At 41.7% G+C, this 13,653-nt stretch overlaps 1 protein-coding gene across 1 annotated transcript; it reads left to right on the forward strand.

The window, feature by feature from the left end:
- Nucleotides 1-412: 412 nt before the first annotated feature.
- LOC111974588 (single-stranded DNA-binding protein 2-like) lies at nt 413-12,389 on the forward strand. Its single transcript, XM_024002426.2, has 13 exons — nt 413-488; nt 5,465-5,527; nt 5,767-5,830; nt 5,919-5,989; nt 6,213-6,280; nt 8,425-8,473; nt 8,650-8,685; nt 9,053-9,107; nt 9,413-9,483; nt 9,576-9,654; nt 9,908-9,936; nt 10,132-10,230; nt 10,562-12,389. Exons 1-13 carry the CDS (start codon nt 456-458, stop codon nt 10,589-10,591), a joined length of 747 nt encoding a protein of 248 aa, XP_023858194.1. The 5' UTR covers nt 413-455; the 3' UTR covers nt 10,592-12,389.
- The last annotated feature ends 1,264 nt before the right edge of the window (nt 12,390-13,653 follow it).

Here is a 13,653-nt window from a genome sequence, read left to right on the forward strand (position 1 = left end):
GGGAGGCCGGCAGAAACGCACAGGAAAGAGACCACCGAGACAGAGGAGGGAGGCTCATTTGATCATGACATGATAACAAAGAAACTGGGATACTGTTATGATTTGCTCCTGTATAATAAGTAGAGTCATGCGCTGGATTATGGATATTACTAGGGTTCTGGGAGGTTGAGTTTGCCAAGATATTGTGGGATATTGGTGGCAATTATTTTGGTCTCCTGGTGGTGGGATGTTGGATGTCTTTGGAGCATTGTTAGATTGGTGTGTCACTGATACACCACCACCACCATGGTCTAACATCACTTACTGTGTGTGTGTGTGTGTGTGTGTGTGTGTGTGTGTGTGTGTGTGTGTGTGTGTGTGTGGTGTGTGTGTGTGTGTGTGGTGTGTGTGTGTTGTCTTCCAGAGTCAGCAGCAGCACCCAGTCCCATCCTTGGGAACTTCCCCCAGGAGAGGGAATGCCAGTGGGTCCTGTACCTCCAGGATTCTTCCAGTACACACACATCCACACACACACACACACACACACACACACCACACACACACACACACACACACACACACACACACACACACACACCACACACACACACACCATTGGAATTTATAAAGCAGATCTTCCCGTGCTCTGGCTGAATGGGCTACAGGGAAGTATTTAACATGGCACTCAGCCGATTGCTGTGCGTCATTGCGGTGACCACACAGTTCCTGCTGTTGTTATCTTTGTGTTGTGTGGGAGACAGAAATGGTTGTCTATGCAGATTAGTAATCTAAGATTATGACCAACAGAACGTTCTGTCCTATAGCCAGAACAGATACCACGACACCAGGCAGGTACTCTCACTATTGTCCAATGGGTCATTAATGGCAACCCCTTGTCTTCAGGACTTTGGTTTTGAATTGAAGCAGAAGAGGGTGAAGGGTATGGCTAGAGGAGTTGAGTTGGGAGTTACCATGGAACTGCAGAAAAAACAAAATCTTCTGCTGAACTGACTGATTGAAGTGAGAATCGAGATCATCCCTGCTAGTTGATCTTATAACAGAGCCCATCTTCAATACCATGTCATCCATAACCCTCCTACCAGCTGCATTAGATGGTAGATTAGCTTTGTTAGATGGTCATGTCAAGGGGAGAGTGTTAACGTGTGTGTGTGTGTGTGTGTGTGTGTGTGTGTGTGTGTGTGTGTGTGTGTGTGTGTGTGTGTGTGTGTGTGTGTTGTGTGTGTGTGTGTGTGTGTGTGTGTGTGTGTGTGTGTGTGTGTGGTGTGTGTGTTAGAGGAGGCTACCTGTACTTCATCCTCTAAACAACAACACTACATGTTCACAAGGACTAATTCAATCATCTTTCCATTTGTGTATGTTTAGCAATACATGGACTTGACGCTCTGTAGCAAGGGGTTTTTCTTTAGTTTTACTATTTTCTACGTTGTAGAGTAATAGTGAAGATATCAAAACTATGAAATAACACATATGGAATCATGTAGTAACCAAAAAGCAAATCAAAACATATTTGGTATTTGAGATTCTTCAAAGTAGCCACGCTTTGCCCTGATGACAGCTTTGCACACTCTTGGCATTCTCTCAACCATCTTCATGAGGTAGTCACTGAGAGTGCATTTCAATTAACAGGTGTACCTTGTTAAAAGTGAATTTGTGGAATTTCTTTCCTTAATGCGTTTGAGCCAATCAGTTGTGTTTGTGACAAGGTAGGGTTGGTATACAGAAGTATATTTGGTATAACAGAAGCTGGTATTTGGTATCAGAAGCTGGTATTTGGTAGAAGACCAAGTTCATATTATGGCAAGAACAGCTCAAATAAACAAAGAGAAACGACAGTCCATCATTACTTTAAGACATGAAGGTAACTCAATGCGGAACATTTCAAGAACTTGAAAGTTTCTTCAAATGCAGTCATAAAAACCATCAAGCATTATGATGAAACTGATGAACTGGCTCTCCTGAGGACCGCCACAGGAAGGAAGACTCAGAGTTACCTCTGCTGCAGAGGATAAGGTCATTAGAGTTACTAGCCTCAGAAATTGCAGCCCAAATAAATGCTTCACAGAGTTCAAGTAACAGACACATCTCAACATCAACTGTTTAGAGGAGACTGCGTGAATCAGGCCTTCATGGTCAAATTGCTGCAAAGAAACCACTATTTTAAAGGACACCAATAAGAAGAAGAGACTTGCTTGGGCCAAGAAACATGAGCAATGGAGATTAGACCGGTGAAATCTGTCCTTTGTTCTGATGAGTCCAAATTTGAGATTTTTGATTCACCCACCGTGTCTTGTGAGATTCAGAGTAGGTGAACGGATGATCTCCGCATGTGTGGTTCCCACCGTGAAGCATGGAGGAGGAGGTGTGATGTGGTGGGGGTGCTTTGCTAGTGACACTGTCTGTGATTTCTTTAGAATTAAGGCACACTTAACAGCATGGCACCACAGCATTCTGCAGTGATACGCCACCCATCATGGTTTGTGTTTAGTGGGACTATCATTTAATTTTCAACAGGTCAATGACCCAACACACCTCCAGGCTGTGTAAGGGCTATTTGACCAAGAAGGGAAGTGCTGGAGTGCTGCATCAGATGACCTGGCCTCCACAATCACCCGACCTCAACCCAATTGAGATGGTTTGGGATGAGTTGGACGGCAGAGTGAAGGAAAAGCAGCCAACAAGTGCTCAGCATTTGTGGAAACTCCTTCAAGACTGTTGAAGCTGATTGAGAGAATGCCAAGAGTGTGCAAAGTTGTAATCAAGGCAAAGGGTGGCTACTTTGAAGAATCTAAAATGTAAAATATATTTTGATTTAACACTTTTTTGGTTACTACATGAGTCCATATGTGTTATTTCATAGTTTTGATGTCTTCACTATTATTCTACAATGTAGAAAATAGTAAAAAAATTAAGAAATACCCTTGAATGAGTAGGTGTCCAAACCTTTGACTGGTACTGTATGTGTGCATGTTAGTGTGTGTGTGTCTGAGCACTATGAGCTTCCTCTCTTAGGCAGTCAGTCTCTCCATTACATTAGTCAGTCGGCTGGTAGCGCATTGATTAAATGTCATTAACAGTCCAACTCAATAGCTCACGTCTGACACTAAGATCAATAGCCTTCGTGGCAATTTTTCAGATCAGCTTTTCAGAAATCTCAAACTTGAGTCAAAACTCACCCTTTTCCACCACCTCCTCTGTGTTGTAAAGTCAATGTCCATTTAATTTGGATCCAAACAGAGAGGAAAGCAGGTAGCAGAGGGACTGGATGTCAACTGGATGTCACTGCCACCTAGTGGTGTGTTATGGTACTGCACCCTAGCGGTGTGTTTTGGTACTGCCCCCTAGTGGTGTCTAAGGATACTGCTCCCTAGTGGTGTGTTATGGTTCTGCTCCCTAATGGTGTGTTATGGTACTGCACCCTAGTGGTGTCTTATGATACTGCTACCTAGTGGTGTCTTATGATACTGCTCCCTAGTGGTATAATACTGCTCCCTAGTGGTGTCTTATGATACTGCTCTCTAGTGGTCTCTTATGATACTGCTCCCTAATGGTATAATACTGCTCCCTAGTGGTGTCTTATGATACTGCGCCCTAGTGGTGTATTTTGATACTGCTCCCTAGTGGTGTGTTATGGTACTGCTTCTCTGTAGCTCACATAATTGGTTGCGTTTGGTTCAATAGCGGTGCGTGGGTAAAATCCCTGTGGAAGCCAAGCCAGTAAAAAAGCCATATTCCAACCTATGTTGTGATAATTGTGTTAGTTTCTCTATAACCAATTCGTTCCTATGTCACCATGATATACAATAAAGCCGAGACAACAAAAAGACAAAAGTCACACAGCGGCGGAATAAATTCAACTACACATTAGTTTTTTTCATCACAAAACCAGAGAGCAACATATTGCATGTAACAAACAGTTACATGACCCACAGCATGGTCAGCCAGGCATATTTTAGACAGTTTACTAAATAACTACTGATTTAGAACCACGGAGTTGCCGCAAGTCAGCATAAAGACAACAGGAGCACTGCCTCTGCTATTCTAGCACCATTTACACTTAAACATTATCAAATCAACTAGGCTATAATACAGTGAAAACAAACTTAAAGATACCAAAAATTATTTAGTCCAATCAATCTTGCTATATATCATGTGGCTGTCCATGGTACTGATTTCTTTCTGTGTGTGTGTGTGCGCGTATAAGTAAAAAATGTTGACTCATCCTACTTGTAGACCAATGCCATCCACCTCTCTTTCATTTTGGCAAAATGGTCTATCGCTTTGTCATACAGTATGCTTTACGTTTTTGTTATCATAGGCTACCTAGCTAAAATATCTTGCTAGCCTAACTTCCTTGCATGGGCAACAATGAACCAGCTAAGTTAGCTAGCTAGTTAACGTGAGCCTAGTCTACATCTAGGCTACATATTGAACTTAATTTGTCTCAGGCTAGTGGCACAATATATTAATTTATGGTTAGATCAGAATCACCTTCATAATCATACAGAGAATGTACAGAGAATTAAGTCAAAACCACAAGTTCAAATCCCCATCTCCATCCATGTCTTAGGAAAAGGTTGATTTAGCAAGCTAGCTACTACAGGACAACAACAAAAACAGACCAGAAACAGAAACGTAAAAAATAAATAAAAATGTTTGCGTTGAATGTGATTTGATTGGTGTGAAGCCAAATCCTAACTGCCGTCCCTTGGGGGGTGTTTTACTGTGCCAGGACAACCCAAAGTTGAGCTCAGCTGAACGCTGATTGGCTAATTATTTTATACTTTTTTTTATCAAGGGAAGCCAAATGCTTGCTGGCATCAATCAATCAAATGTTATGGCGGCATACTCTTTTTGTCCAGACAGCATCAAATACATGGGCTACACATACTGAGACAGTGGGGCGCTGTTTCCCTTGCTCGGATGACTTTTCCGGTGAGATTCAGCTGCTTGCGAATTGAAGGGAAATTATGAAAACACAGAGAGACGAAAGATAAATTATTTGATCCTTTTTATTTTTGAATTTGTCAAATATTTGGGGAAGCCTTCCCTTGGCATCCATGAATACACACAACTGGTTTGGTTTAGTTTGAATTGACCCCAACATTTATGGGACAGTTTATTGTCCCATTGTGACAGTTCATTGGTGTAGACATTGGATAGCAGACACACACAATAGCAACATTATATTTCAATCACAGAACACAAACATCCTACAGGAAACACACTGAAACATACATATAGTAGTTAGTCATGGGAGTGTAGAAGTGTCATAACCGACTGTCATACTAACATTGTTAGCATTCATTATCGTATACTTTATCTCTTTCCATCGGACTTTATCTCTCCCTAACTCTATCGTCCTCTATCCCCCCTCTCTCTTTGTGTGTGTACTGGTATGTGTGTGCATGCTTGTAACCCTGTGTGTATGTTTGTGTGTGTGTTTGTTTGTGCGTGTGTACCTTCACAGTCGTTCATGTCACCTCGTTATCCTGGTGGGCCCAGACCTCCCCTTAGAATACCTAATCAGGTAAGATCACTGATGCACAGACACGCTCCTCAGGCTACAATAGGATATGTACCCTCATCTTTTTTATTTCCCTTCACTTATATCTGCTTCTCTTTATATCTTATTTGACTACATTATATTGTCTTGTCTTACCCTCTTTGACCGGGTTTGGACATTATTGTGTGTATAGCCCCTTAGCTTTAGTGTATGTTAATGATTTTGTGTTATATTCTGTGATGATGATGACGATTTCGGCTCAGGCAATGGGGGTCCATGGTAACCAGCCTATGCTACCCAGCGGAATGGACCCCACAAGACAGCAAGGTGTGTGTCACACATACACACCACAGACTCTTACTCACATACACACACATACAAGGACTGCGAGCTGATGGCGCTCTGTTTTTTTCAGGGCATCCAAATATGGGCGGGCCCATGCAGCGAATGACTCCACCCAGAGGGATGGTCCCTCTTGCGCCACAGGTATGTGATTGGATGAAATCTCCAGGTTTGCATAAGTTTAAACTCCTTCTGTAACATTAGCGTATGTTTGGTTGTTTGTGTTTGTAGGTGGGTGAATATATTTGTTTTTATGTGTGGTAGTATACAATAGTAGTATTTCTACTCTCCACCTGTGGATCCTGTTTGATTTGTGTACATTACTTTACAGTAGTTTGACCTTTGACCTTGGGTTTCTTTTTTCCAGAACTACGGTGGAGGGATGAGACCTCCTCTAAATGCACTTGTCGGCCCTGGGATGCCTGGCATGAACATGTGAGCACTCTGTCATCAATACACACAAACACATACACACACTACACTACACACACACATACAGTGCATTCGGAAAGTATTCAGAACCCTTGACTTTTTCACATTTTGTTACGTTATAGCTTTATTCTAAAATGTATTATTGTTTTGTCCTCATCAATCTACACACAATACCCCATAATGACAAAGCAAAAACAGGTTAAGAAACTTTTGCTAATTTATATAAAAAATATAAAAAACTGAATTATCACATTTACATAAGTATTCAGAACCTTTACTCAGTACTTTGTTGAAGCATTCTTTGGCAGTGATTACAGCATCGAGTCTTCTTGGGTATGATACAAGCTTGGCACACCTGTATTTGGGGAGTTTCTCCCATTCTTCTCTGCAGATCCTCTCAAGCTCTGTCAGGTTGGATGGGGAGCGTTGCTGCACAACTATTTTCAGGTCTCTCCAGAGATGTTTGATCAGGTTCAAATCCGGGCTCTGGCTGGGCCACTCAAGGACATTCGGAGACTTGTTCCGAAGCCACTCCTGTGTTGTCTTGGCTCTGGTTGTTTTCCTGTTGGAAGGTGAACCTTCACCCCCATCTGAGGTCCTGAGCGCTCTGGAGCAGGTTTTCATCAAGCATCTCTATGTACTCAGCTAGGTTCATCTTTCCCTCGATCCTGACTAGTCTCCCAGTCCCTGCCGAAAAACATCCCCACAGCATGATGCTGCCACCACCGTGCTTCACCGTAAGGATGGTGCCAGGTTTCCTCTAGAAGTGACGCTTGGCATTCAAGCCAAAGAGTTCAATCTTGGTTTCATCAGACCAAAGAATCTTGTTTCTCATGGTCTGAGAGTCTTTAGGTGTCTTTTGGCAAACTCCAAGCGGGCTGTCATGTGCCTTTTACTGATTGGTTGTCCTTCTGGAAGGTTCTCCCATCTCCACAGATGCACTCTAGAGCTCTGTCAGAGTGACCATCGGGTTCTTGGTCACCTTTCTGACCAAGGCCCTTCTCCCCCGATTGCTCAGTTTGGCCGTGCAATCAGCTTTAGGAAGAGTCTGTGTGGTTCCAAACTTCTTCCATTAAAAGAATGATGGAGGCCACTATGTTCTTGGGGATCTTCAATGCTGCAGAAATGTTTTGGTAACCTTTCCCAGATCTGTGCCTTGACACAATCCTGTCTCAGAGCTCTACAGACAATTCCGTCGACCTCATGGCTTGGCTTTTGCTCTGACATGCACTGTCAACTGTGGGACCTTATAGACAGGTGTTTGCCTTTCCAAATCATGTCCAATCAATTGAATTTACCACAGGTGGACTCCAATCAAGTTGTAGAAACATCAAGGATGATCAATAGAAATAGGATGCAGCTGAACTCAATTTCGAGTCTCATAGCAAAGGGTCTGAATACGGTAAATAAGGTATTTCCGTTTTTCCCCCAAAAACTTTTTTCACTTTGTCATTATGGAGTATTATGTGTGGATTCCCTAGGATTTTTTACTGTAAAAATATATATATATTTTAGAATAAGGCTGTAACGTAAAAAAAAAATTGGAAAAAGTCATGGGGTCAATACTCTCCGAAGGCACTGTACATTTGTATTTATTTTATTTTTATTTAACCTTTTATTTAACTAGGCAAGTCAGTTAAGAACAAATTCTTATTTACAATGACGGCCTACCCCGGCTAAACCTGGATGACGCTGGGCCAATTGTGCGCCTCCCTATATACATACACACACTACACACAAAAACATGTGCACACACGCATGCGCGCACACACACACACAATGAACAGACACAGCACTGTAAACATACAATCCACACCGTCCTTTAACTCTTCCCCCCAAAGGATGTGGTTACGCAAGAGTTCTATAAAAACAATATTTCCTCAATCCCTCACTAGATACGATCACTACCCTCAGAGCTGATTATGATTGGATGTGGTGTCCTCTCTTCCTTTCTCTGGCCTCTAAATGATGTGTTCTTGCCAATACTGTTGACGGGAAATAGAACAACCCAGGACTGTGTAAGAACAGAGTGATCTAAAATGTGTGTGTGTGTGTGTGTGTGTGTGTGTGTGTGTGTGTGTGTGTGTGTGTGGTGTGTGTGTGTGTGTGTGTGTGTGTGTGTGTGTGTGTGTGTGTGTGTATTTTAGGGGACCTGGTGGGGGTAGACCTTGGCCAAATCCTCAAAACGCCAACTCGGTGAGCACAGAAAAACACTTTAACACAACCACCAAGACAGATACCTAAATAAACCACAATAACAATAAAACATCAAATATATCTATATATTTTTTTTAACATACATTTCCTGAAGAGAGGATTTGAATAAAGAGAAATGTTATTTTCTCACTCTCTCTCTCTTTGTCTGTCTGTAGATCCCCTATTCCTCTGCGTCTCCGGGGAGTTATGTGGTATGTATATAGTATGACCCTCTGTATAGTATGACCCTGTATATAGTATTCTTATTTACATTATTGTGTTCTTCTTATTTCTTATTTTTGTGTTTTTTTTCTACCTTGTTATTTTTGGCATTACATTGTTATTGATTACTGCATTGTTGGGATTAGAGCTAGCAAGAAAAGCATTTCACTGTACTTGAGCATGTGACATTAAAACTTGATACTTGAAACTATGTGACTGGAAGTTGGTTGTCTGTATTTGCCTGTTAGTTACAAGGCAGTATATAGTGTATTGTCTTTATAGATATTTGGAGCATTGTATTGTTGGTGTGTAGTTGCTGTGAGGCATTAATCTCCCAATTATCAACGCTCATTTTAGGGTCCGCCGGGAGGAGGGGGGCCACCTGGTACTCCAATAATGCCCAGCCCAGCAGGTAGTGTGTGCGTGTGTGTGTGTTTGGGGGCCTTGACCTGAGTGGGGCTAATGGATGTATGTGTGGGGTTAGACAGGGACAGGGATGCATTCACAATGTTACAAACTGACTTCAGCGATTTGGTCTGTGAAACAACTTAACTGTATATATCTGGCTTAAAGTGTGACTTTACCTGAAGTCAGTTGCCTATTTGGCTTATAGTATGTTAAAGTTCCTAGTGGGTACTTAACCTGAGGGGATGTGTGTGTGTGTGTGTACATATGTATACTGTATGTATGAGTTGTGTACACTGTGTTTCCTGTCAGACTCGACTAACTCCGGTGACAACATATACACCATGATCAACACAGTCCCCCCTGGTGGAAACAGACCAAATGTAAGACAACTTAACCAACATTATGTGTGTGTGAGTGTGAGTGTGCGTGTGATTTAACTGTTTAATACTGTTTGCTTGTGTTTTGGACTTAGTTTCCAATGGGTGCCGGTGCAGACGGTCCAATGGGAGGGATGGCAGGAATGGAGCCACATCACATGAATGGATCGCTAGGTAACACTTAGGGCTCTATTCAATTTGTAAAGCTGAAGCATTTATGGAGCGTTTACCATGAATGCAGTCTCTAAAGCAGGAACATTGCCTTTAAATTTCAATCACGCTATGAAGCTGAATAGAACCCTTAAACAGACACACACGCACACTTTGAGCTTGTTCTTAACTCACTACACTAGTCTTTTGAAGGGCAACTTGATGTGTTTACTGAGACTGTATAGTAGTAATGCCCTTCTCTCTCCCAACTACCCAGGGTCTGGTGACATGGATAGCCTCCCTAAGGTAGGAGAAGACTCCAACCCAACCCATACCATTAGTCATTTGCACCAATCAATTATCAGGCAGAATTTTGTAGTGATTTGTATGTGGTTAAAATATTGGTACTACCGTTAATGGTTAATCTACCCTATTTCGTATGTATGGTATACAGATAGAAATATCATCTATTATCTATGTTGTGTGATTGGTCCTGATCAGAACTCTCCTGGTAGCCTGAGTATGAGTAACCAGCCGGGGACCCCCAGAGATGACGGCGAGATGGGGGGCAACTTCCTCAACCCCTTTCAGAACGAGAGCGTGAGTCCATACCCGCACCCACAGAAGTTATTCCAAGGGCCAGCGACACACATTTTAGCAGTAGGACTAAAGATTATCTTTACCAACTTTCAAAATGAACATTAGCCTACCAACTGTACCTTTTTTACATGGTGTTGATAATAAATATTAAAGGGCCTGGACACTGAAAGGCCCCATTACCAACACAATGTTTCACCAACCACCTCAGGTGTGTGCAGGGGAATTTCAGTGTGTGTACCCTATTTGTTCATACCATAAAAAGTGATGTTTGGCTTCATAAGAGTATTGATAATATTTACATAACCCCCTTTGTCCATCTCTCTCTCTGTAGTATTCTCCAAACATGACGATGAGTGTGTGAAGGCTCCGCCAGCTGGTCAGTTAGTGGTGTGGAATGGTGGAAGAGACAGGACGTGATGTCATCTATGCCCAGTGGCTCTTCCTCTCTGTGCCCTCCCTACCAGGACAGTGGACCCAGGCCTTGTTCTCCCCCTGGCCTTTCTCGATCTGTGTTTGTTCTCTTCTTCTGTTTCCTCTCACTTTTACACTTGTGACCTTCTGCTTCGTTCATCACCTACCATCAGAGACTGTATGAAAGGAACCTCCATTCTAACAAACCAGGAAATAAAAATCCCTGTATATTTATAAATGTATGTCACTGTGCATACTCTCAGTCATGCTAACACAGAAAGATGTACCATGCTCCACCATCTTGTGGAAAAGACACTGAAAACCCTCAAGTGTAAAGAAATCTGAGCGGATAGCTTTCTGGCCTGTCTCCCCACCTGCATTCGTTATGAGTCTTGAGATTTGATGGGCATGATGGCAACCACAGTCTATGATTGGATGAATTATATTGAGATGACAACTTCAGTCTCATTGGATATACAACAACCTGGGATAAAGCCTATTTAATGGTATCCTCCGTCTCTCATTGGATGAAGATTATGGCAACCACAGTCTTTGATTGGAGAGGGGTGACAGCTTCAGTGATATGAGATCTTTGTCCCACAGTGAACATTCACCAATGTTTTTTTTGTTTCACCTCCATACACTTGAATCTGATGTGCTATAGAGAGAGAGAGAGAGAGCGAGAGAGAGATCATTCAGTACAGTATGGGCCATGTTTTCAATTTCGTTTTTTATTGGTTGGTTGATTTTGTTTGGTGTGGTGAATGGTTTGAGAATGTACTCCTGCTTGTTGAGTTGTACACTGTGTAAGTGTACTGGCTAGAGAGTACTGTAAGGTCACATCTTATCATTTACTGGGAGCAATGTTCATCCTTATATCTATGTCTTGACTACGGGAATCAACACCTAAAAACAAATAGAGATTTGCCAATCTAACGATGACACATCTGAGACGGAGAGAACAGAGAAAATGCAAGCAGTTGGTTGTCTGAAAGAGAACTATTTTCTGCCTTGTCAAAAGGATGCAATGTCTGTTATGATTTTTCAAAGAATGCAAGACTGTAGATTGAACGAAAAAGGAAAACTAAAAGTGCAGCAATTGGTGACAATGGTTGTAGGGATTTTTGTGTGAAGGTATTATTAAAAACATGCATTTAAATCATTCTCTTAATTAATTTATTATTGTCATCCGGAAAAACTGTGATCTTAATGTATTTGAGAGTATGTGTAGAGGTAAAATAGCTGTGTTTTGTATTATTTTAAACCTAATCCTCAGCCCATGTTAGTTTATTACGATAATATTTAGTCCGTGACGATATTATTTAGTCCAGGATTTTACTATTCCCTCCCGTAGATCTAAATCTCATGAATCTAACTCCTCTTCTTTATGTATCTAACACATGGAGGGATGGACAGAAAGAGAGAACGAAAGAGAGAGTGGAAAGATGAACTAGGGGACACCAATACAGAGCCGTTTGTTTTAATGTTAGTTTAAAGTCACAAGTATGAATAATGAAAGATGCATATTTTTTTATTTTAAATTTGACAATTTACACATTTTTGGATTCCAAATGTTGGTTATGTTTATTTCCATTTGTGATGTGTTCATTTTCTTCCTTTTTCTGTTATTCTTTTTTTTTTTTTTTTACCTCTTTATGTTTTGTAAATACACTGAGAAGTACTACATGGGTTTTGAATATGCTGGTATAAAGCTTCTCTTCCCTCATTAAAAATGTTGACTCCTTGTGTATGTTTAATGTGCATGCATGTGTTTACACAGGCAGCCCAATTATTTTACTTTTTACCCCTTTTTTCTCCCCAATTGGTAGTTACAGTCTTGTCTCATCGCTGCAACTCCCATAAGGACTCGGGAGGAGGCGAAGGTCGAGAGCCATGCGTCCTCCGTAACACAACCCTGCCAAGCCAGCCACACCAATGTGTCGGAGGAAACACTGTCCAACTGATTTGCTAGAGCACGATGGGACAAGGAAATCCCTGCCTGCTAAACCCTCCCCTAACCCGGACCAATGGTGCGCTGCCTCGTGGGTCTCCCGATCACAGCCACAGCCTGGGACCTCTGGGCCGGTGGGCCTTATACATGTTTTACTACTAATAAAAAAGTTGGCTGAAGGTTGAGCGACACGGGCCAACGGGCTCCTTTCCCCCAGGCCCTATGGTCTATTGAAAACGAACGTATATGCAACCCATAGCCCCGCCCACACTCACATTGACACGGACAGTGACAGCTCGAAAACTAGCTACAATAGAAAATGGAAAAGCAAAGTAAAAAACGTAAGGGTGGGGCTGAAAAGTTAAGAGACAAAAGATTCAAAAGTCTTCACTCAAATGCAAGTAAATGTAAAAAACTAACCGACATATTCGGTAGTAGTACTAGTACCATTGCCACCGACGCTAACATCGAAGTGCTAGACTGGCAAGAGGAAGATGCCACAACCCGGTTCGCAGGTAAAAGAGTAGACGGAGAGAACAGCGAAGCCAAAGACAGTGCAGCCGAAGCGGTAGATATGTGTTACAAATATAACATGTTATATCAGAATTTATGAGTGAAATGCAAATACTATTGGTCAGCTACTGATGTGTAAATGTACCAGAAAGAAAGAATTGAGGTAAAGACGTACAGTTACTGGTGTTCAAACCCGCCAGCGGAAAAACTCAAATTTGACGCCTAGTAAAGCTCTGAATGCCTAACGTTAGATTTCGCCGTCCTATGGGGATTTTTGTGGGAAATGGCAATCACTTGAGTATCAGTGATTTACTGTTGTATAATTTTACTTAGTTAAAATAAGCATTTTCATTTGATTCTGATTGTTTTTGCCTTGTCGTTATAAACGCTAAATTGCATTAGACATATACAAACGTTAATTAGCTAATTTTATTTCATGTCTATACAGCCATTGGTTGCAAATAGTATACATATTGTAAATCGAATCAAGTCCTTTCCCTCTCAAATTCATATTTTGTGCGTGAGAATATGGCTACAGTGATTTGCTA

Source organism: Salvelinus sp. IW2-2015, linkage group LG15 (genome assembly GCF_002910315.2).
Source record: "Salvelinus sp. IW2-2015 linkage group LG15, ASM291031v2, whole genome shotgun sequence".
NCBI classification, from domain to species: Eukaryota; Metazoa; Chordata; class Actinopteri; order Salmoniformes; family Salmonidae; genus Salvelinus; species Salvelinus sp. IW2-2015.

Excerpts from the sequence above, each read along its gene's own strand:
- LOC111974588 (XM_024002426.2), top strand. The coding sequence starts at position 456 with ATGCCAGTGGGTCCTGTACCTCCAGGATTCTTC. Across the intron at positions 5,831-5,918 it reads GGACCCCACAAGACAGCAAG|GGCATCCAAATATGGGCGGG; the intron begins GTGTGTGTCACA and ends TGTTTTTTTCAG. Across the intron at positions 9,108-9,412 it reads AATAATGCCCAGCCCAGCAG|ACTCGACTAACTCCGGTGAC; the intron begins GTAGTGTGTGCG and ends GTTTCCTGTCAG.